The following is a 23878-nucleotide window of genomic DNA, read 5'->3' as shown; positions in this document are numbered from 1 at the left end:
GAGCCACTCAATGAAAACTTTACTTTTCACAGGTTGTGACATTTTTTTCATTGGATTACATGGGCAATATGTCCAGTAGTGACAGTGTAGCCGTAACCATGACTGTTCTACTAGAATTTCAATAGCTCAATTATCATTATATTAATCAAATGCATAGAACAAGTTTTAATACTTCCAAAGCTTTATAATAAATATAGTTTTAATACCTGATTCCTACACATCTCTATATTATTTCAAAGTTCACTAGTACTGGTATGATTGTCACTTCAACAATGTACAATACCACATAGCTGCTAGTTGTATGCGTTCATGATTACAGGAATACAATATGACTGCACTGGATGTTTTGCATGAGTTTTACCCAGAACTGGTGCCTTCTTTACCAATGAAAAACGATGTGTTCATTGAAATGTTGAATAAGAAAGGTCTGTTTTTTGGTAACATGAGTGCTGTGGTTCAAAGCAAGCCAACATCAGCAGATGCAGCTGCATATTTATAGACAATGTGATTAAACGAAGTTATCATGTCTACACTGTATATCATGTCTACACTGTATATCATGTCTACATTGTCTACCATGTCTACAATTTCTACTCTGTCTACCATTACTAAATTTGTAGGCAAACCATCGGTGTTTCTCTGTCGGCTACATGTAAATTGGCCTCTGATAATACTGATGAAACAACAAATTTTGACATATCTACAATGTATTGATGGGAGCTCTGGACGTCTTCTTTGGAGCACACGGAATAAAGATCAATCACGTGAGATATTAAAATGCGCGTGTTGCTTCAACAAGGGAACTCAGTTCCAAACCAAGGGTAGTATTAGCGATGGGGCACTAAGTGTAACATACTACGATAGTTAGGGATTTGTTTCTTTCTTGCAACTTCATTTTTCACGTTGCGGACCCGCCGCTCGATACATGCACTAAAAACGATATTTCTGTGAAGACAACAATCGTACCTCCGGTTTCATGGTCACGGTGGATATCTAGCAACGGAATGCTACAATGAATATTCCACAATGGTAGGGGGATCGATTTGTAAAAGTTAGTTTTTCGGATTGCGGACCCTATCGATATTAGTTTATACTTAATGTACTATCCAGGTAGCTCAGTATTTAGGCCCCTATTTGGTGATTATTAGTTTCTCATCCACCGCCCGCATCCTTCTTAAGTTACCGCATGATATTTACTCTGCATGCTCAGAAGAACACGTGATACCAAACTGTTATAATTTTTTGTTGATGAATGCTACGATGCGCTATATATCACCAGGAGAACTGTTGTTTCCTTAGCAAATTGCTGCAGTTCCAGTTGCAATCGTGCTCTATCGACTTCATCAAAGCAGGCTTTCAGTTGACTGTCGAAAAACAGTTGGCGATCACGAAAAGTAGAATCAGCTGGTGAAGGAGATGTTTGTAGTAAGAAAGAAAGACAATTTGGACAAGGTTTGTACATCAGTGTGTTAATATTATAAAATAATGGCATAATGGTAATACCCTCCCGCCCGCATCATAAGGCCAATGAAATTTGATTAGCAGTTTCTCGTCATCGCCCGCATGCCTTTGATACACCCGCATGGAATTTCATTATTGGTATTTCAGATTGAAATACTCTAATAGAGCAATCACTTTTACTCTAATAGAGCAGTCAGCTATACTCTAATGGAAAAATCACTTGTTATAGATTAGTAACATACTTTAGCTATTTAATGCAAGAGTAATCAATGTAGATCTCACTGTTTTTTGGCAGAAATCTTCATGTTTGGGATGTGTGTTGTGCACTTGTGCTTTTGGAAAATAATGAATAATGAATAATAACCGCCCGCCCGTATCAAATTTTCAAAAATCTGAGTGAGAAACTGGTAATCAAGTTTCATTGGCCTAATAATTAGAAAGGCTGGATGAGAAACTAATAATCACCGAATAGGGGCCTTATAAATACGTTATTTTAGGCTTAAATTTCTTGTTGAGCGTTTCAAAAAGCTGACTGGTTTCTGGAAACCAGTGAACCCGCGCCTGAATTAGAGCTCAGCCTGGATGGTCAGTGGGTCATCCAGTGACCTGAACGCTGATCTCAGCTCCAGGTTTCTTGCCCTTAGCATGAACTAATCTCATCAGGTGGGTGAAAAGGAAACCAAGTTGGTGATGTAGCTATGTTGGCATTTCCTTTGTGATGTACTAACTTGTCTACCTGTGTACTATATAGGCACCACAAATCATATCATGAACAGACACTTAGAAGATTTATAGTTGTGAATCTGTCATCTTATGAAGGCTTATACACTCGTATATACTGTTAGATAGAGCAATAGAAGGTAAGTAACTATATAGATAAATAGTATTGTAGTTAGCTACTGCATCTGATAGTGATAAGTACTTGTTTAAACAATAGCTTTGTTGTAAGGTAGCTATACTGTTACAGTAACTTGTAGAAGCAGAGGATAATTGACACATTAAGTTATGTGTTATATATTATCAGTATTGGGATAGTTACTTTTTAAAAGTATATAACTAGTTACATATTACTTGCTACAGAACTAGTTAATTACAGTTATATATTACCCATAAAATAAAGTAGAGTAAAGTATCAATTATCGGACAATACGATGTTCAGACAGCTGCCACTCACTTCCTGGAAATCCTGCAGCTTAGGTTATTGTACCAAAAAGTAGGCTACAATAAGCAATAATTATCCTCCAACAATCAGCTTTGTATGATTAAAAGCTTAAGAGTTACAGCCAATAGTATGCTTAGTCCGATAAAATCTATGTTCGGACAAAACTATTAGTTGTCGGACTTTGATTTTTACTACCAGTAAACAATGTCCAACGTATCTCAAATTTTTATGCAATGTACCTGTACTCATTAGCTATTAGTGGCCAAAAAATGGTTTCATTACCTTTAGCATAGAGGGAGTATGAGCCTCCCAATTTTTAGCAGTATTGTCGGACGCCCTCCGCTTTAATTTAGCCATGCCCGCCAACAGAGTTTATATGCTTTTGCAATAAATGCACCAGTGCTAAACCACAGAAGAAGGTATCTCAAGATTAGAGGTGTGCTTTAAAGTTGATATTCAGGATATTTCCATTGGAACGCAGTATTTGTGGCTCCTAAATGAAGGAGATGTATGCAAGGTGGAAAAATGAAGTTATGCAAAACCACCTCCTGACTACCTACATATGCTAGTCTTGGTGTCCTATCACAAATGCTGTCACGGAAATTGAAAGGCTTTTCTTTCTCTACTTTATATGGGTGAAACAAAAAAGACGAAAATGCTGCTTTGTGTATCCATAGAAGGTAGAAAATGGAGTGGTATTTGCGATTGAAGCACCAAGACTAACAAATGTGGTTGGTCAGAAAGTTGTTTCTCGTAATTTCATTTTTCCACCTTGCATGCATTTCCTTCATTTAGGAGCCAAAAATACTGCGTTCCAATAGAAATATCCTGAATATCAACTTCAAAGCACACCTCTACTCTTGAAAGATATCTACTTACCTTCTTCTGTGGTTTAGCACTGGTGCATTTGTTGTAAAAAGCATGAACTCTGTTGGTGGGCATGGCTAAATTAAAGTGGAGGGCATCCGACAATACCACTAAAAATTGTGAGGCTAGTACTCCCTCTATGCTAAAGATAACGAAACTATTTTTTGGCCAATAATAGCTAATGAATACAGGTATATTGCATACAAATTTGAAATAAATTGGACATTGTTTACTGGTAGTAAAAATCAAAGTCCAACAACTGATAGTTTTGTCCGAACATAGATTTTATCGGACTAAGCATACTATTGGCTGTAACTCTTAAGCTTTTAATCACGCAAAGCTGATTATTGGAGGATAATTATTGCTTGGTGTAGCCTGCCTTTTGGTACAATAACCTAAGCTGCAGGATTTCCAGGAAGTGAGTGGCAGCTGTCCAAACATCGTATTGTCCGATAATTGATACTTTACTCTAACTATAATAATATTACATATTATATTACTTTGTGTCCACAGCCTTAAGCTGTCATGTTTGAAACTACCACCTTATCACGTGACATGATTTCGTTGTTGGACAATGTGCAAATCTTGGTTATAAGTAAGAAGCTGGTGAATAAGCTTCATTCAGTAGGCTTCATTACTTTGTTGTGGCTAGGCATTACTCAGTGAATTACTAACAAGATTAGTAACTTCCGTTACTTGTAGTAATAATATTACATAATATTAGATTCGTTACAGTAACTATATTACTTAGGTAAGGGGTTACATTTAAGTAACTTGAGTTATATTACCTGTTTTTATAGCGTATTTCATTATATTACTTAGTTACCACAAAAGTAATAATATTATGTAACACGTTACTCCCAACACTGTATATTATGTAATTGCTTGCCTTTCATATGAGCCCTCAGCAATACAACTATACATAAATGAGTGAAAAACAAACTATGTGGGAATTTTGGCAATTCCTGTATACTACATGTGACCTAACTTTCTGCTTGGCTATCATATTTATATACACATTAATGTATAGAGGAACTGTATAAAGTAGCTCAGTAAAAAATTATCAGTTTTGATTTGGAAATGCTCACATTTTGACTAAGGCTCAAACGGATAGCCGATTATTCGTATTAATATTCGTTGGCATAGTATTCGAATAATAAAATTAACCCCCGAATATTCGCACGTGATCGTTATACAATGGCACATGATTAGCTGTAAGCAATTAAGGAAGCGGAGATGATGCTATTGAATGGAAAGAATGGTGGTGAAGAAGCGAACAGTAGAAATAAGCATTAGGCAGCCACTAATTGGTGAAGATGTACTAATGCTGTGGCAGATCGCCGTAAGCACAAGACTTCATATGGATTCATGGTTTACTCCAGATACTTCTACTTTGTTATAAACACTTTCCATCACAATATCGCTGCGGTAATCCTTTCAGAAAGGGCACTATGCTACCCTTTTCTTCTCAGTAAGTTATTCATACGAAGCCACTAACTTGTTTGTGGTTCTTTATAGGTTTCTTGGTAGTGGCCACCTTAATTACTGGATTGCATTCATAGCAATGAAACCTTACACCGAATATTCGAGTATTCGGACAATAGTTGAGTAAATATTCGAATACAGAAAACTACTATTCGTTTGAGCCTTAATTTTGACCCTCTTTCCAAAAGTATATATCTTGTAAAATAGTAGCTTTGTAATTGTTACCTTGTTTGTCAGGACATAGGATAATAGCTAGGCAGGGACAAGTATCTACAGAGGACAGACCCAGATTTTGGAAAGTGATAGTTACAATAACTTGTCTAGTAAGAATAGCTACACAGTTTCCAATGTATTTCAACAATTAAGACAATAATAACTAATTCAGAAATGACATATACATGATTACAGTACATATTATGTGAAACTGTTGCAACTATACTATACCATAGATACAAATACAACAACACATTACTACAATGATGTTGAAAATAACAAGCTAGAAGAACACATTACTACAATGATGTTGAAAATAACAAGCTAGAACAACACATTACTACAATGATGTTGAAAATAACAAGCTACACTTTAATGTCAATCAAAACAACAGCACAATTTACATAGTACGTTATTGTCTGCACAAGAGATTTTCATTGCAGCACTACATGTCTGGCCAATAACTGACTACTCTCTGCAATGTCATATCTTCACCAATTGTTAGGTTGTTTTTTTTTGTCTCAATACTTAGCTAATGTTGTATAGCTGTTTTAATGTATAAGTTATTTGTGAAAGGGGGTCTTCCTCACACATCCAATTCCATGAACTTGGAAGACCATAACTTAATTCCATGAGACATAGCATAAAGGGACTGCTACATAACTATAGCAACTACAACATAATTATGTACTACATAATTATGTTGTAGTTGTTATAGTTATGTAGCATAATTCAGGGTTTACAAAGCATACCTATATAGATACACTACCTTTACATCCCATGCTCCAAAAACTTTAAAGGGAATTATATGTTATATATGGTCCAATATGGAACCTTGTGGGCAATAGCTACCATACAATGCAGTAACCATTTGATTATCACATCTTTGACTTACAAAAGAGTGTTTATTACAAACAATAAAGGATGTGTTTATTACAAACAGTAAAGGATGTGTTTATTACAAACAGTAAAGGATGTGCTTATTACAAACAGTAAAGGATTTGACCTTGACCGGATTTGCAAAAAAGGGGTACATCTTCCACACATCCAATTTACCAACTTTGACAACTCATAACTTTAGCTTTGAACTGGCTAATTTGAACACCAACATAGCTTAGTGGATGGAGAAACTTTCAGGTAAATATGTTATGTGAATACTGAGTTATGGTCTTCTAAGTTCATAGAATTCGATGTGTGTGGAAGACCCCTTTTTGCAAATCCAGTCACAAATATGTAAAATGCATAGGTAACCAGTGTCAACAATTTTGTGTTTGATATTGAACCTTATGAAGCAGCACATATACAGTAACTACTATATGCATCAAAGTACTTGCAACGTAGAAGCCAGCTATATCACAGCAATTTTGGTTATTGATACTCATCTCCTTGGTTTTGATTCTACTCAAGCTTTTTTACTCTGTAAAGTAAGCCCAGTGCTGTATGGTTCTCAATTGAGTAACCCGCGTCCTAAATACAAATTTTAGTCATCAAGTCAGCTAAATTTAAGCAGTTAACTGTATTGCTATTCCATAGCTGATACACACCTGCAGCTGGGCAATGTTGACAAGTCTGGCATGATTACATCTTTCTTTTATGTGTGTGTGTGGTTTTTTATGTGCAAGGAAGTGGTCTAACTACATGAGACTAGCATACTGGTTGTATTTGGTAAAAAAAGAAAAAAATACCTGAGTCCAGTAGTCCAGGCCACCGGTCCAGTGATTGTATACAACCTTCACAATTCTAGCACAGTGAATATGAAATAGCTAGTGACCAGTGTTGGGAATAACGCATTACATAATATTATTACTTTTGTGGTAACAAAGTAATATAACGAAATACGCTATAAAAACAGGTAATATAATGCAAGTTACTTAACTTACAAATGTAACGCGTTACATAAGTAATATAGTTACTGTAACGAGTCTAATATTACGTAATATTATTACTATATACAAGTAACGAAGTTACTAGTCTCGTTAGTAACGCCTAGCCACAACGAAGTAACAAGGCCTACTGAATGAAGCTTATTCACCAGCTTCTTACTTATAACCAAGATTTGCATATTATCCAACAACGCAATCATGTCGCATGATAAGGTGGTAGTTTCATACGTGACAGCTTAAGGCTGTGGACACAAAAAGTAATAATATAATATGTAATATTATTACAGTTACTTTATTTTATGGGTAATATGTAACTGTAACTAAATAGTTCAGTTGCAAGTAATATGTAATATGCAACTAGCTACTTTTACAAAGTAACTTGCCCAACACTGCTAGTGACACTGTCAAGCTCCCTGTAGGTGAAAGGCTGACTCAAGATACTCTAACACAGCAGTCACCCTAAATAGAACAGCCATACATGTGCTGTATGTTATAACAGAAAAACCAAACTAACAAGTATATTTAAAAATGAAGTGAAGATCCAAGCTGATTAAAAGTAGTGAAGCAAGAGATGGATAATGATAGCTCATCTCTGTGGGAAAACCCTTACTTTGACGTTATTGTTACTGTATAACATGCCAATATAGAGACTTTCCACCAAACTCTACTTCATTATATGCTAGTATATATAATATACATATTATAGATAGCTGTGTAAAAAGATTTAAGTGAAAAATTTGAAATTTATTTACAATTAAACACAGTAAATTATAGTACTTGTTTGTGCTTACACAGTATCACTAGAACAAGATGATGACTATGGATGTGTTTACTGACTTTTACGAGCAGTTGGTAGCATCTTTACCAATGAAGGATGCTATTTTTCGTGCAAAATTGACCCAGAAAGGCCTAATGCACAGTGAATTGAAAGCCACAGTGAATTCCATGCCAACAGAAATACAAGGAGCTCAGTTGTTCTTAAACAGCATAGTGAAAGCTTTGTCCATTGGTTATACCAAATCATTTGAGAAGCTCCTATTAGTTATGGAGGAATTTAGATGTGCAAGATTGCAGAAACTGGCCAGTAGAATCAGGCAAAGGCTAATGGAAGGAAATGGAGGTAGTGATGGAAGTGGAGAAAGATCATATGGAGGAGGGTCCACAGGTCAGTATAGTCTCTAATTGTATAAAATAGCAAGCAGATATAGACAGTAAGTTTAATCTATACATTTCACTTTGAAGTTATAATTCTAAGACTACTGGTAAAAGTCCATTCCTACCATATTATCATCCATGCTACATTACCTTCCAAAATGGAAGAAATATGAAGTATTTTGTAGCTAGCTATAACACATGTTTATGTGGTATATAATTATATATTTCCAGTTGGTGGTAGTTCTCAACAATTTCACACATTTATAAAAGCCCCAAGCTTAGCGGAAGCAATTTTCACACTTATCTAGTCAGTCTTCTCTACCATCAATCTCACCTTCACTCCTTCAATTAGCACATATAATGCATGTACTACTGTAATTCGTTTTATTTTTGTACAAAACATTTTCGTGTAAAAATATTTTCGTACAATTTATGTGATTGACTGCTCTATTAGAGTAGTTCGATCTTATATAAAAATTTCCGTGTGAGAAATTTTCGTACAACTTTTGCATATGAAAATTATTTTACAATGATAAACAAATGAATTACGTATATAATAGCTTTACTGACTATGACTACTGTCTATGCCACTAAGACCAATGTGGGTTTATATAGTGATGTACAGTCTAAGCAAATATCAAACTTTTTTTTTTTTTTTATTAAAGCTAAGGTCTGTAGGACACCTGGTCCTACAGCCTGCTCAAAGACATTAGACACTAAGACATTAGCTACGTAAGGTGTGTTTGAAAAGTTGCAGAAAGGAGAAAAAATCCATGACTGGACCTAGGTAGCCTCGAACCTGCAGCCATCCGATTTACGCTCAAACGCTTACAGGAGTCTACCAGGCGGTCAGGATGTTTTCTCCTTGTTATTTTCATGTATTTATATACTTAAAGCTTATATAGCCACAAAATAGAGATCACATAAGTAAGAGAGTAGTGTACATTATAGACATGCGCCTTTGTGCCTCTGAAATTGCAAACTACAATTTTGAGCACTGCACTAGTTTTTTGCATACTCCATTACCTTATAATTATGCACTTAAGAGAACTGATCTTGACTCTTTAATAGTAATATTTTTAAGTATGTATGGCTGTTCTTTAGCAACCATGGTGACTGTGCTATTAGACCAGTGTATTTCAATCTTAAGTTGTGTTTCCTCTACAGTAGCAAAAGCTAATTTTGCAGCATCATTACATGACTGCTCTATTAGATTATTTTGTGCTTTGATTCTATTTGTTACCAAGTTATACTTTTGAATTCATCAACAAAATTTCACCTATTATACTTTTACCAATCTCCTATTTTATGCTAGCATGTGTGTGATTAAAGCAGCTACCATACAACATGTTATCCACACTCTTAGAATTTGTGTGCACATTTGTTGGAATTTATAATTACCTTGTACATGTAGATGCTGTTGATGGAGAGGATGAAGTTCAAGGTGATAATATTAGTTCTGCATGATACTAGCATGCATAAGTCACATGACTAGCATTATAAACCATAAGTTCTTGAGCAAAGAAACTGATAAATGAACTATTGTTGGCAAAGCATTTACACCTCACACTATCATCACCTATAGCTTGTATTTATATGCCAATACCATATCTCAAATTTTAAACTAACCAAACACACAGTCATGCTACATTTAATGGCTATACTCTTGGAATATCACTTAATGATACTTACATTATACTTCCACGTCTTTGAAACTAATAACTGTTAGATGTACAAGTTTATTGTGTGTCTTTTTAGATCATTCTGACTGTGCTGTTGCAAAAACAATTCTCATAAACCAACGAAGCAATCTGGTTACCCTTCATATCCTGCCACTGGTACCATCACTGTTTGCCAATAATGTTATCAATATGGATGAAAAGAGGAAGATTGAGATAAAGGAGAAAAATGAACTAGAAGGGATGAGCTATTTTCTTAATCAAGTCATATTACCCAGTTTACAGGAGAATAAAATGGATAAGTACAAAGGCTTTCTTGTAACTATGGCCAAACATGATGATTCCCTGTATCAAGAAATAGCAAAGAGGCTTGGTAAGCTGCTATGCAGTAGTGGTAGACAGTATCATATGTTTGTTTGTATAGGGTTCACCCCTTGCTAATTTGTAGTGTCCAAATTTGCCAGAGTTGTGATAGCAATTTCTGAATAGCACCATATGCAAGGAAATTTTGATGACGTAATAACAATTAGATAAATTCACACTTCTTCAGATTTGACAAATTTAGTATTTTAAAAAAATTGTAGATAAAACATGTACTTTTAAAGGCGCTCATGGGCACCTGATGAATTTTAATTTGATGAATAAACCAATTGGTCAAATTTTTTGCATGCGGTACAAGTACAGTAAGGTCATACATGTTTGTATAAACAAAACTCTTTGAAGGCATGCACCCCTAAAAGTGGTTATATATACACTTAACCATACGAACGATTTCTGAGGTCCTTACAGATGTCTGCCAAACAAATTTACCATATATGTAAACAAAACTGAGCTATATATATATATATTTGATGAGGTTGTGAACAACTCTGGGAAGTGTTTGGATTGCGTGGCAATGTGTGCTTATAATATTATGTGTTCTTAACAGAAATGCCGCAGTCAGAGCATTCTGCCAATATGCATCCAGCACCTTCTCCTCAATCTCCTCTGGTGAGTTTACTACATGTATCTACAGTGTAGAAACAGCTGGGTTGAAGTGTAGTGTACTTAGTCTGCTTGCTAGAAATCTTTTCTGCCTGGCAATTGTGCCTGCATCAAATATACCAGCATAATAAAAAGCATAATAGGCTGGTGTGCTATGTCAGGATAATACTAGCATATATTAGGTGGATATTTCAAACTGTGGAGCTTAATTTCATGATAATAGAGTACTCAATGAATTGTACATAGCTCCTTAGATCAATACTCTCTAATACAACAGTCACTTTGTAGTGGAATGCTCTGATTAGTTGATTGATTTATTTAAATTCCAAGGCCATTCTTCTGTATTGGGGTGTACACAGAACATTACAACATCTAAACAGTAACTACAGCATACAAAGCTAAGCATTCATGGTTCAAGATAATTGTAAGAAATGTTACTAACCTAGGAGCATAATGCAAGCATAATGGGAACACTGAAGAGTATAATCTTGTGACATTTGCATGTATCATTTGTGTGGTCCATAATCCAGTATACTGTATAGTGGGAAACTTTGAAGGGGGAAAATAGCGAATTTGGCCATCTGCCATATTATTATTCTGTAAATTTGCCAAAGTTTAACCCGCCAATTACTTGTAGCACTTCAGATTAGCATCTTTATAGTTGAAAATTGAGCCTGATTTTGCCAAAGATTTTTTGCCAAATGCAATTAGCTTGCTATTTGCCAAAAGTTTACCCCCTACAAAGTTTCCCTCTATACGGTATGTATGTATTGCATGCTCAACATTTATCTTCATTGTATTCATGTAGCTAACAGAAAAGGTTACCATGAAAATAGAGGAGTCTTCACGTGTTCAAGCTTTTATCTCATCAGAAGACACGGTCAAATTAATTGAAGAGCAAAACCTTTTAGTGACATGTACCAACTCGACTTATGCTATCCAAGGAAGCTGGTCAAGTGTTGAAAAACTCCGTCAACGCTTAAAAGAAAAGATGAAGTCTCAACATTCAATGGACAGGACTCTTTCCAATCCTCTCAGTAGTAGCAATGAGCAACAGTGCCATAGTGGTGGCGAGTTACATGCTCAGTCAATGGAAGGTGTACGTGAAGATTCCAATGGTGGTATTGTGGTTCAGGAATCAAATCTTAATACAGAGAATGAGAATATCAAGAACAAATGTTTAACCACCAACAGTGAGCTAGAGAAGCATGCAATATCAGTTGGTAATGTACATCAGGCTTACACAGCAGTTGATGAGCACAAAAAGACCTTCAATGACACACAGTTTATGGATGATTCTAATGAACAACCAGCCAAAAGCCTCAGATCTAGCTCCATATCAACAAAGTTGGTGTTTATTGACTTGCCAAAGATCTCCAGGAGAGTCACCATAAAGCTTGGTAATGTAATTGATGAGGATGTTGATGCCATAGTTAATCCTGCAAATGCTCAGCTAATACATGGAGCAGGTGTGGCTGCTGATATTGATAGAGCTAGTAATGGTGAAGTACAAAAAGCTTCCACAAAATTGATCAGTCAACATGGAATGCTGACAGCCGGCAATGCAGTTGTAACTGGCGCAGGAGGGATGTTGAAATGCAATATGATCATCCACGCAGTTGGTCCTACAGAATATCAGCACAAAGAGAAGTGTGGTCCCCTGCTACAGGTTGCTTGTAACAATGCAATGATCATGGCAGAACGATTTGGTCACAAGTCTGTTTCGTTCTCCCCAATTACTTTTGGGATATATGGTGAATTAACGGCAAATGTGATGTTGTCAACACTTTGTAGTTACCGGTGTCACAGTCTCGCATTACTAACAGATGTGCGTATCGTCATTACTAATGATCCTACCTATCGAGTATTCCTTGATGTACTTCAAAGAGAGAGGCAACATTTGGAGTCCTTAAGCTTACTTAATCATCCACCAGATGCTAGTGTCATTACTACCTCCTCAGCAACCATAAAATCTAGTTATCACAGTCAACCTTATTATTATCCAGGTACTTTTGCTCCTTTCCTTCCACCAGGCAATGCTCAACGATGGGTTGATGGTGCACAATTTATAACACCAGTTAATCATCACGTTGTGACACAACAACCAACAATGTCAATGGGAATTAGCCATTTTTCATTACCTGCAATTCCTGCTTATCCAAATGTAAATTTTGCAGGACCATTGCAAGCTAGTAGCACATTTTCACGTACTCCTTTGTTACACACTCCACAAAGTTACAGTTGTGCTGCAGTACAAGAGCCATCAATGTTGACAACAGTACAACATGCAATGAGCACCAGCTCAGCTACTCCTATTGCCAATTCAATGTCAGCTACATTCAATAATAATACCTTTGGCAGGCCTAATGGTCCTTCAAATGTTTGTAGAAAGAATGGATTAAATGCCACTGGATGTCAACAGCAAATGAGGTCCCCCACAACAACTGTTTTTCCGAACGACAGTGTGCCACCTTCTACAAATGAAAATAAATTCAAAGGAAACAGTGAGTTACTCATTTTCTTGTGTCAACACATGTCTATTACACTGTTGCATGTGATCTGTTATAACCATGTCAGTGGAGCTTAATTTTTTACTTACACATAATGCTAAGAACTAAAATTACAAGAACTGTGATGAGTAACTTCCCAATAGCCTTCAAATTTTAGGCTGTCAATTATTTTCAATTATCTTAGCTATGAGAGCCAACTTGTGTGCACTTGCTAAACGTTTTGAATTTTTAAGGTTTGTGATGTTCACAGTTTGCTGGTTGAGCTTACTTCAAATATCACTTGTGCTCTCCATGAAAATTTTATAGAGATTACAATATGTCACCACAAAATGTATACCCTTAGCTTGTAGCCAAATAAACATTGCACCACCTTTATGTTTGAATACAATTCAGCAAGTATATGTATAAGAACTAAAGGTATAGAGACAAATTTAACAGCAATGTATACCATATGTTTTGTACAGGCTGTAAAGTTGCAATGCAGAAATTAAGAGAACATTGTGATGCACTTACAAAACTCTCCATCACTTCCATTTTGGAATCACTGTTTGCTGAGGGAGTAATCACACGTTATGATAAAATGTTGATAGAGACAAAACCACTGGAGAGTGATAGGGTAACATATCTCCTTGATGATGTGTTATACCGCAGTCTCTTGGTGGGTGTGATGGACAAGTACACAGGATTTGTTAAAGTTTTGGAGCAGAAGGGTGAAGAAGAATATGACATGGTGATGGAAAAACTAGCAAACAGTCTTGGTATGTTCAATTACATTAGGTGAAAAAGTATGCAAATTTTACATTTTATGAAACCTCTTCGTAATAGACACTATAGGGTTGAATAATCTTTTGCTGCAACACAGAGGCTTTTCAAATAATACGTATATAATAGGAGTAGGGCCAAAATTAATATATAACACAGGCCACATAAACTTCATAATCTTCCATACTACAAGAAAAATGTTTGTACTATATAATGTTGACTGAATGCATCCATTTCACATGTAGCTTTGCAGTCTAGTAGTTACAGGGTTAGAAATTTGTCATGTCAGCTTTAAATTTGGACACATACGTGTAGCTAGCTTGTAAAAAGTCCACCTGCCCACATAGCTACTCCAGTATTGGTGGATGGGATGAAAAGCTACAGTATGATAGTAAAGTTTGTGTAGCCTTATACAGTATGTACACTTATACAGAATTGTTGTAATCATCTGTTATCTTTGCAGCTTTGTGAAAGAGAAGTACTCAGGATAACTCCTTCATTATTAACATAAACTGTAGATATAATGCTGTACATTTTAAACTGTCAACTATATTCTGTTGTGTATCTGTATTCTTAATTGATGTTTGTGTACATAGTAAGTTCTAAAATTTACTAGCTAGTCACTGTGTATGGGAGTGCTGAAACTATAAATCTTCAATCTATCAGTTTGAAGGAATGTATATGTAGCAACAATATAGTGTGGGGCTAAATAGTCATGATGGTATAAATTTGAGATAATGGAGGGATGAATCTTATATATATATATCTTTATCTCATCTTATCTATCATTATCATCTGTCAGCCATCTTGTCCCGGGTTTCAGCACCAATGTAAACTTTGCAGCACACAACAATTCTTAATGACAATTATATAGAGACAATATGAGGTCACATTCTTTTACATCACATGACTGGGAGAGAAATTATTAGAATACAATAATGACATGTATATGTAATGCTACTACATATTCTTTAATTATATTTTAAATGGGTTACTGACAATGAATTGTTGGGCTTAATGAATTTTCTTCTACTACAAAAACTCAAAAGTAGCTATTATACATAAAACTAGATATGAAAAATCTAAAAACCATAAATTAATATACAAATCATGAGATAATTGTGGTTGTTGTCATGGCAACCTATGTACAAATAAGTGCAGACACATGAGCATAACCATGTACAAAATAAATTAAGATATGTGGTGTGCATCTCGAATTGTATTCAGAAACATATGAAATCTGAATTTTTGGAGGTGAATGCCTTGTTGCACTGTATCACCATAAAACTTCAAATATCCATAACTTGGTTTCCCGATTATTTAAACTCACAGTAGTCAGCAAAACCACTCTTCCACACTGGAGTATATACACGTAACATTACAAACATATATACACAACAATACTATACATAGCTATACACACAACACGTGTATAAAATACAACCATAACAGTTCAGGATAAGTCATCTACGTATTTAAGCAGATCATTATGAAACTTCGTATTATCATCAAATAAACTGCGTATATTTATGGCCAATGAAAATTATCACCATTATTTTTCATTGGGGGAAGCCATAAATGTGTCCATTATGTATATACGGCCCTTTCATGACTTGTAATGCACATGTCTGTTGTTGACACCTTTTCTGTCACCACTAATAATCTGGTTGGCTGAAGTGTTGATTCGCTTAAGAAAAATCCACTTTTCTTTTATACCAGACTTGTGTATATACAGTACTAAGTATTTCACTATTGTGCCGGCCAGTAATATTGAGCTTGAAGTTTATATATCAATAAGTTATATCATTAAATCATCAGCTACATCTTCATGTTTTAGTTCCACATTTCTGATTCCCTTTACAGGCTTTAAGCCTCCTCACGGGTCCCTAGTGGGATAGCCTTCACAGAAAGAAGAATACATGTAACCAGCACTGTCTTGTGACTATCACGCTGCATGCTAATATAGAGCAGTCACTTACTCTTATACAGCAGTCAGAATGCTGATATACTTTAATAAAACTGTCTATACTTGCCCATAATCTGATTTTAAAAATATGATTTTTAAACATAGTTCAAAAGCATAATTGGGTCAAGTTGTGCATTTCTTCTCAACAAGAATGGTTTACAAGCAGACATAGTTAAACCCTTATCATCTAATCTACCTGAACTCCATGACAGTGGGAAGGATGTGATTGTATACCATGAGTCAATGAATAGCTTCACTAATACAGCTCTAGCTTGTTGGCACACAAACCATATTATACTGTTACTGTATCTAGGATAACATGCTTGTCCATGGATCCCGCAATTTCTATTATATATTACATTTCATTTCAATTGCATATAACTTCATCTATTAAGTTTTATAGTGTAGACTCGTATAGTATGTACTACTAAATTATTGTGCATTTTTAATAATGTGTTTGATTTTTTGTCAACCTGTGATAATGCTGTATCTGCCATTGTATTTCATGGTGTCCATGCATTATAACATCAGTGGTTACTGTCTTCCACAGGTCCATCAAGCTAGAAGACTTCATGAACACTGCAGTTATAACTGTTTCATGTAGCCGCACTATTTCTATATAATTCTTTTCATAATGAGTTTTGTTTAGCACAACAAACTGACATTGTGTGTGCATGCACAACAATCTAGACTGTGTGCTGTTGGACAATCAAATCATTTCAGAGAGTTTTAGTGTCAAGATTTGACAGCTTGCATTTAGACAAAGCATAGAGCTTTCTCATGAGGTCGAATACTGTATATGTACCTACCTACTGCATACAAATAAGTCACTATCATCCATTGGGTATATTATAATGTATAAACAAAAGTCTCGCCTAATGGAATGTGTATAAGTCTATTGAAGGGGTCAGTGTGTGGAAATAGATGGAAACCCACATTTGAAAAAATGAACTGGGTGTATAATTAAGAAATGGGGAAGATAATAGCTCAACAACAACAACAGCAATAAAATAGAAACTGAAAGTTTTACAATTAATTGTTGGCAACAATAAAGTAGTTCAAAAGCTATTTGCCACTACAATAATATTGAATGTTGTAAATTGAATGAGCTGTGTGTCAACGTAAGCCAAAATAAGTTTGTTTCAGTGCATTGTTAGTGCAAAAGATCTCCCTACCAACTAACCATTCTGTCTGATGCTGTGACTGTATTAGCACATAATGTAGTTAACCATTTATATATTTGAACTTTGGTATGTTTATCTCAATGTTTTACTACAACTTGTACATAGGCGGATCTAGGAGACACTGCTGGGGGGGGGGGCTGAAGGGGGGCAAGAAGTTATAGGATAAAACAGTGTTTATTCTACTAAGAGGAAAATGGAGTTCTAGTACACAAGTTATATTCATTTGTATAACTTTGTTTGGCATAGCTGGCTGGATGAATGAAGGGTGTACACTTTTAAGACTCTAGTTAGATTTCTGAGAAATTTTTTAAAATTAGACCTCCTAGGTTTGAATTTGGGAGCATTTCGGATAGCCATTAGCTAACAAAATGCATGCTTTGCAAAGCTTATCAGTTAGATAAAACCTGTTTGATGGTAAATTGTACTGCAAAATATTAAGGTAGCATTGTTGTAATTTACATAAATTGTCAGTTAATTGCGACTGTCCTATTAGAGTAGTGACTGCTCTATTAGAATGTCTCGATCTTTAACACAAAAATTCAAGCTTATTTGTCTCATTTTATTGACAATGTACAGTTTATAACTGTAAAATGCATTTATAATTGTTGTCTTCTATTTGCCTGTTGGCTTTCTGTACTTTTCTGAACATGCAATGTGAATGCATGATTCCTGTTTCTGGTGCCAATATAGACTAGTCCTGTAAGTTCATGGGGGGTAAGAGAAAGGCCAGGGCCCCCTTGGCCCCCCTCAGATCCGCCTATGAACCTGTATATGTAGCTATGATATCACTCTGTCAGTTTCATACTTTTGTAACATGTCTCCTGTATACGTATGTGTTGTGCATATAATAATTATATAACAACTTTAAACAGGCTGTATAGGACCAGGTGTCCTAAAGATGTTCAGTACTTGTGTTGTAAAGCCTTGATAAATAAATAAACTAATGCCCATTTGGTTCCACACGGAGTACTTTGAGATAATAAGTCACTCTCTAGAGCTCCTATGGATACATATACATGAAAATAACAAGGAGAAAGCATCCTGACCACCTGGCAACTCATGTAAAGTGTTAGAGCATTAATCAGATGGCTGCAGGTTCGAGGCCGCCCATAGATTTTTCTCCTTTCTAGACCTTTTCAAACACACTTTATGTAACAATTTTAAACAAGCTGTAGGACCAGGTGTCCTACAGACCTTCAGCACTTGTGCTGTAAAGTCTTAACAAAATAAATGTGCTCCAAGAAAACCTTTAAGATTACATAAATCACCTTCAATATCATATAAGTACAGTGCCTCACTAACTTCAGCTGATAATATGACATACAATTGTTTGTCAAAATGTATGAGCTCAGCAAATATCTGTGGCATTTAAAAGAAAAGAAAAGATGAAGTCTCAGCATAGGGTTATGGGTGAGTTATCCACCAGACTTGCTCAGTCAAAAAAAGGTGTGCCTGAAGATTCCAGTGGTGGTATTGTGGTTCAAGCATCAAATGAATCTTAATACAGAGAATGAGAATATCAAGAACAAATGTTTAACCACCAGCAGTCAGCTAGAGAAATATGCAATATCAGTTGGTAATGTACACCAGGCCTACACAGCAGTTGATGAGTACAAAAAGACCTTCAATGGCTCATGGTTCATGGATGATCCTAATGAACAACCAGCCAAAAGCCTCAGATCTAGCTCCATATCAACAAAGTTGGTGTTTATAGACTTGCCAAAGATCTCCAGGAGAGTCACCATAAAGCTTGGTAATATAGTTGATGAGGATGTTGATGCCATAGTTAATCTTACAAATGCTCAGCTAATACATGGAGCAGGTGTGGCTGCTGATATTGATAGAGCTAGTAATGGTGAAGTACAAAAAGCATCCACAAAATTGATCAGTCAACATGGAATGCTGACAGCCGGCAATGCAGTTGTAACTGGTGCAGGAGGGATGTTGAAATGCAATATGATCATCCACGCAGTTGGTCCTACAGAATACCAGCACAAAGAGAAGTGCGGTCCCCCGCCACAGGTTGCTTGTAACAATGTAATGATCATGGCAGAACGATTTGGTCACAAGTCTGTTTCGTTCTCACCAATTATTTTTGGGATATATGGTGCAATTAATGGCAAATGTGATGTTGTCAACACTTTGTAGTTACCAGTGTCACAGTCTCGCATTGCTAACAGATGTGCATATCATCATTACTGATGACCCTACCTATCGAGTATTCCTTGATGTACTTCAAAGAGAGAGGCAACATTTGGAGTCCTTGCTTGATCATCCACCAGTCTCTAGTGTCACTACTACCTCCTCAGCAACTAGTTATCACAGTAAACCTTATTATTATCCAGGTGCTTTTGCTCATTTCCCTCCACCAGGCAATGCTCAACAATGGGTCAATAGTGCACAATTTAGAACACCAGTTAATCACCATGTTGTGACACTACAACCAACAATATCAATGAGAAATAACCATCTGTCATCACCTGCTATTCTTGCTTATCCAAACGCAAATTTGGTGGGATCATTGCCAGTTACTAACACATTTTCCCATACTCCTTTGTTACAAGCTCAACAAAGTTATAATTGTGCTATAACACAAGTGCCATCAATGTTGACAACAGTACAACATGCAATGAGCACCTGCTCAGCTGTTCCTGTTGCTAGTTCATTGTCAGTTACAATCAATAATAATCTCTTTGGCCAGCCAAATGGTCCTTCAAATGTTTACAGAGAGAATAGAAGAGATACCACTGGATGTTAAAAGCAAATGAGGTGCCCACAACAACTGTTTTGCATAACAATAGTGTGCCATTTTCTGCAAATGACAAGAAATTCAAAGGAAACATGTAGTGAGTTACTCATGTTCTAGATCTTGTGTCAACACATGTCTATTACACTGTTGCATGTGATCTGTTATAACCATGTCAGTAGGGCTTAATTTTTGACTGAACACATAATGCTAAGATTTAAAATTACAACATTATACTCAGACGTGTGATCAGTAATTTTCCTGTTATTGTAGCCAATAGCCTACATATCAGATATTAGGCTGACAAGAACAGTTATTTTCAGTGATCCTAGCTATGAGAGCCTTACCGTGTACACTTGATTCTTTTCCTATATTTGTGACTGGGCCTGCAAAAATAGGGCATGCAGGCACATGATCTTTTGCATACTTTTTCAAGCTTTCATCACTCAGAACTTTTTTCTAGTATTATGCTAAAGCAATGCAATTTTCAACTCTTAGTAAGCATATAGTTTGCTTTATGCAAGTTACAGAATACAAATGTTTTGTTTCAGTACTGAGATATGATCTGTAGCATGACAGGATGTAGTTGAGGCCCGGTCATATTTTTTTTGTTTATTTTGAAATTTGTGATGTTCACAATTTAAGAGCTTACTTCAAATGTCACTTGTGGTCTTCATGAAAATTATATATATATAGGCATTACAATCACTGCCACCACAAAATATATACCCTTGTAGCCAAATACGGTAACACAACCAATGCGTATGTATACAGTTCAACAAATACATGTATAAGAACTAAAGGTATAGTGGCAATTTTAACAACTATAAATTCGTGTTGTATACCAAATGTTTTGTACAGGCTGTAAAGTTGCAATGCACAAATTAAGAGAACATTGTGATGCACTTACAAAACTCTCCATCACTTCCATTTTGGGATCACTGTTTGCTGAGGGAGTAATCACACGTTATGATAAAATGTTGATAGAAACAAAATCATTGGAGAGTGATAGGGTAACATATCTCCTTGATGATGTGTTGCACCGCAGTCTCTTGGTGGGTGTGATGGACAAGTACACAGGATTTGTTAAAGTTTTGGAGCAGAAGGGTGAAGAAGAATATGACATGGTGATGGAAAAACTAGCAAACAATCTTGGTACGTTCAATTACATTAGGTGAAAAAGTGCACAAAGTTTACATTTTATGAACTTCTTCATAATGGACACTAGGATTGAACAATTTTTTTTTGCTGAGATGCAGAGGATTTCCAAATAGCATTTATATAATGGAGTCATATGTACTAGGGAAAAACTAACTAACATACAGTATAACACAGACCACATAAATTTCATAATTGTCCTTTAAAAATTTTTCTACAAGGTTAGAAATTTGTCATGTCAGCTTTAAATTTGGACACATAGCTAGCTTGTAAAAAGTCCACCTGCCCACATAGCTACTCCAGTATTGGTGGATGGGATGAAAAACTACAGTATGATAATAAAGTTTATGTAGCCTTATACAGTATGTACACTTGTAGAGAATTGTTGTAATCATCTGTTATCTTTGCAGCTTTGTGAAAGAGACGTACTCAGGATAACTCCTTCATTATTACCATACTCTGTAGATATAATGCTGTACATTTTAAACTGTTAACTATTTTCTGTTGTATATGTGTATTTAATGTACGTATGTGTACATGAATCAAAAATTAACTACTAGCTAGTCACTGTGGGAGTGCTGTCACTGTGGGAGTGCTGAAATTGTAAATCCTCAATGCATCAGTTTGAAGAAATGCATACGTAGCAATAATGTAAGGCTAAATAGTTGCGATGGAATAAATTGGAGATGATGGAGTATTGTATGCATCTTATATCGTCTTATTGGTAATAGCACTTTGATACCAAACAAGTGATCTGTAGTGATGGTCTCTCATGTTTGTTGTGTTAAAAAGTTTGAGCATTTATCTGTCCTATAAATTCAGTCATAATTATGCCAACCCATGTATACTTTTTGATTATCTATTGATCCCAAGATAATCGAGAGAGCACTGTGTTACCTGTGTATAATATTATTATGTTGAATTTTTATTGCGGGTTATCATCATGATTAGATGCATAATATTATTGTATATGAATCTTTTCTTCTTGTCACTCATACAAGGAAGAGTGGCACACATTAGTTACTGTAATTGCAGGAAGTCGAATCAGATGATTTACCATGTCAGGTCATGAGCTACAATAAGGCATTTAGAATAACTGGCACTTGCCTATGCAACAGTACTAATAAAGTGTGTAATTAGCACCACCAACACAGTAAAATGATCTACTGAACATCACTAGAAACAGTTAGTGAGCACTTGCCACAATGGTCATTAGAAAACAGCTGCTCAAATTAGTGACATCACTAACTTATGCTATAGGGAAGGTTGCTGGATTTATATTGCTTCATTATACTTACCACACTAGTCAGTGCTTTTTGGGTAGCAATTTGTTTTGTAGTAAAAGTCACTGCCAAAATGTTATTTTGAATTTTAAACATTGTACAATCATGTGTACATATAATTCAAGTGTTAATCGGATGGCTGCGGGTTCGAGGCTGCCCAGGTCCAGTCATGGATTTTTTCTTCTTTCTCCTACTTTTCAAACATACTTAGTGCAGTTAATATAAACATCTTAGGCCTTCTGGTGGAACAGGCTCTGCCTTTACCAGGTACTTTAATCATAACAATCATAATAATATTAGGTCACAGTTATATATTGCTGTGCTATATGTTAACACGTTTGCATATTCAAAGACAGTGATAATTTTTGGCTTGCAAGCATCTAACTGTTATTTTTTTAAGTGAAGCTTGTGGCTGCTTTGTAAAGTATCTGATCAATCCACTCTAACAAAACAGTAACTGTTTGACTGAGTTACTGTTCTATTAAAGTATGTTAACCTTACACTGAATGGAAAGTACTTCATCCAAATTACATACAGGTGTACTGTACAATTTTTTATTGGATCAGTAACTTCTTAGCACAAATGTCAAGTTGTAATTTAAATATATATATAATTTCCATAATTTTTATTTGGACCTTGTTTCTGCAAACCAACAATACATGCACTATATTTATATTCCCATTAATTTTTTTTTGACAAGACAATGAATAATCTTACACAAAATCATCATAAAGTATCCTTTACTCTTCCATTTTTCTACTCGTAGTGACTGTCTAGCGAAACTCCTAAGGTAGTTAAATCTGTCATTGTTCATAGTATAAATTAATAGCGTCCCTTTCAAACCTTTTACAATGATTGCTTAATGTATATATGTAGAAGACATAACCCAGTAATTATTCTGCCAGTATGCAACTAACTACATATCCACAATACAACAAGATAAGCTTAACTATTGAAAACCTACTGATGCATGTACAGTGGTGGATCTAGGATTGTTTAAGAGGGGTTTCTGAAAGTTGGTATAGCTGAATAAGGCATCTGATGACATTTCTCTGGAAAATTTTGAGATTTTAGAAGCTCTGAGATCAGATTTTAGTTTTTAGCTAGCAATTACAGTAAATCCAATCCTATAAACAGTAAATACTATAGCTAAATAAAGGCACATATGCATGGTGAGTATAAGCTGTAGCTTTGATTGCTCTATTAAAGTAGTTACTTGACTGCTATATTAGAGTATCTCAATCGTTTTTAATCAGTTATTATTATTTATTGCAAGTAAATTTGTAAGGTTAAACAGCCTGTTACACCTGATCAACAGGTAAAAAAGTACAAGTAGACTAATTACATACACATATGCATAGTGTTAGATGTCAATACTGG

The 23878-nt window shown here is 35.5% G+C and overlaps 1 protein-coding gene across 1 annotated transcript; it reads left to right on the top strand.

Annotated features, from left to right (window-relative positions):
• The first annotated feature begins 2212 nt into the window (after positions 1-2212).
• Positions 2213-14747, top strand: LOC136255783 (uncharacterized). Its single transcript, XM_066048675.1, has 8 exons — positions 2213-2321; positions 7867-8236; positions 9641-9670; positions 9985-10278; positions 10834-10895; positions 11698-13393; positions 13864-14157; positions 14625-14747. Exons 2-8 carry the CDS (start codon positions 7882-7884, stop codon positions 14630-14632), a joined length of 2739 nt encoding a protein of 912 aa, XP_065904747.1. The 5' UTR covers positions 2213-2321; positions 7867-7881; the 3' UTR covers positions 14633-14747.
• Positions 14748-23878: the final 9131 nt, after the last annotated feature.

This window comes from Dysidea avara, chromosome 5 (genome assembly GCF_963678975.1).
Source record: "Dysidea avara chromosome 5, odDysAvar1.4, whole genome shotgun sequence".
NCBI classification, from domain to species: domain Eukaryota; kingdom Metazoa; phylum Porifera; class Demospongiae; order Dictyoceratida; family Dysideidae; genus Dysidea; species Dysidea avara.
The sequence above is the reverse complement of the archived record's forward strand: the minus strand, read 5'-3'. Positions and strand labels throughout refer to the sequence as shown.

Excerpts from the sequence above, each read along its gene's own strand:
- LOC136255783 (XM_066048675.1), top strand. The coding sequence starts at position 7,882 with ATGATGACTATGGATGTGTTTACTGACTTTTACGAGCAGTTGGTAGCA. Across the intron at positions 8,237-9,640 it reads ATATGGAGGAGGGTCCACAG|ATGCTGTTGATGGAGAGGAT; the intron begins GTCAGTATAGTC and ends TTGTACATGTAG. Across the intron at positions 13,394-13,863 it reads AAATAAATTCAAAGGAAACA|GCTGTAAAGTTGCAATGCAG; the intron begins GTGAGTTACTCA and ends TGTTTTGTACAG.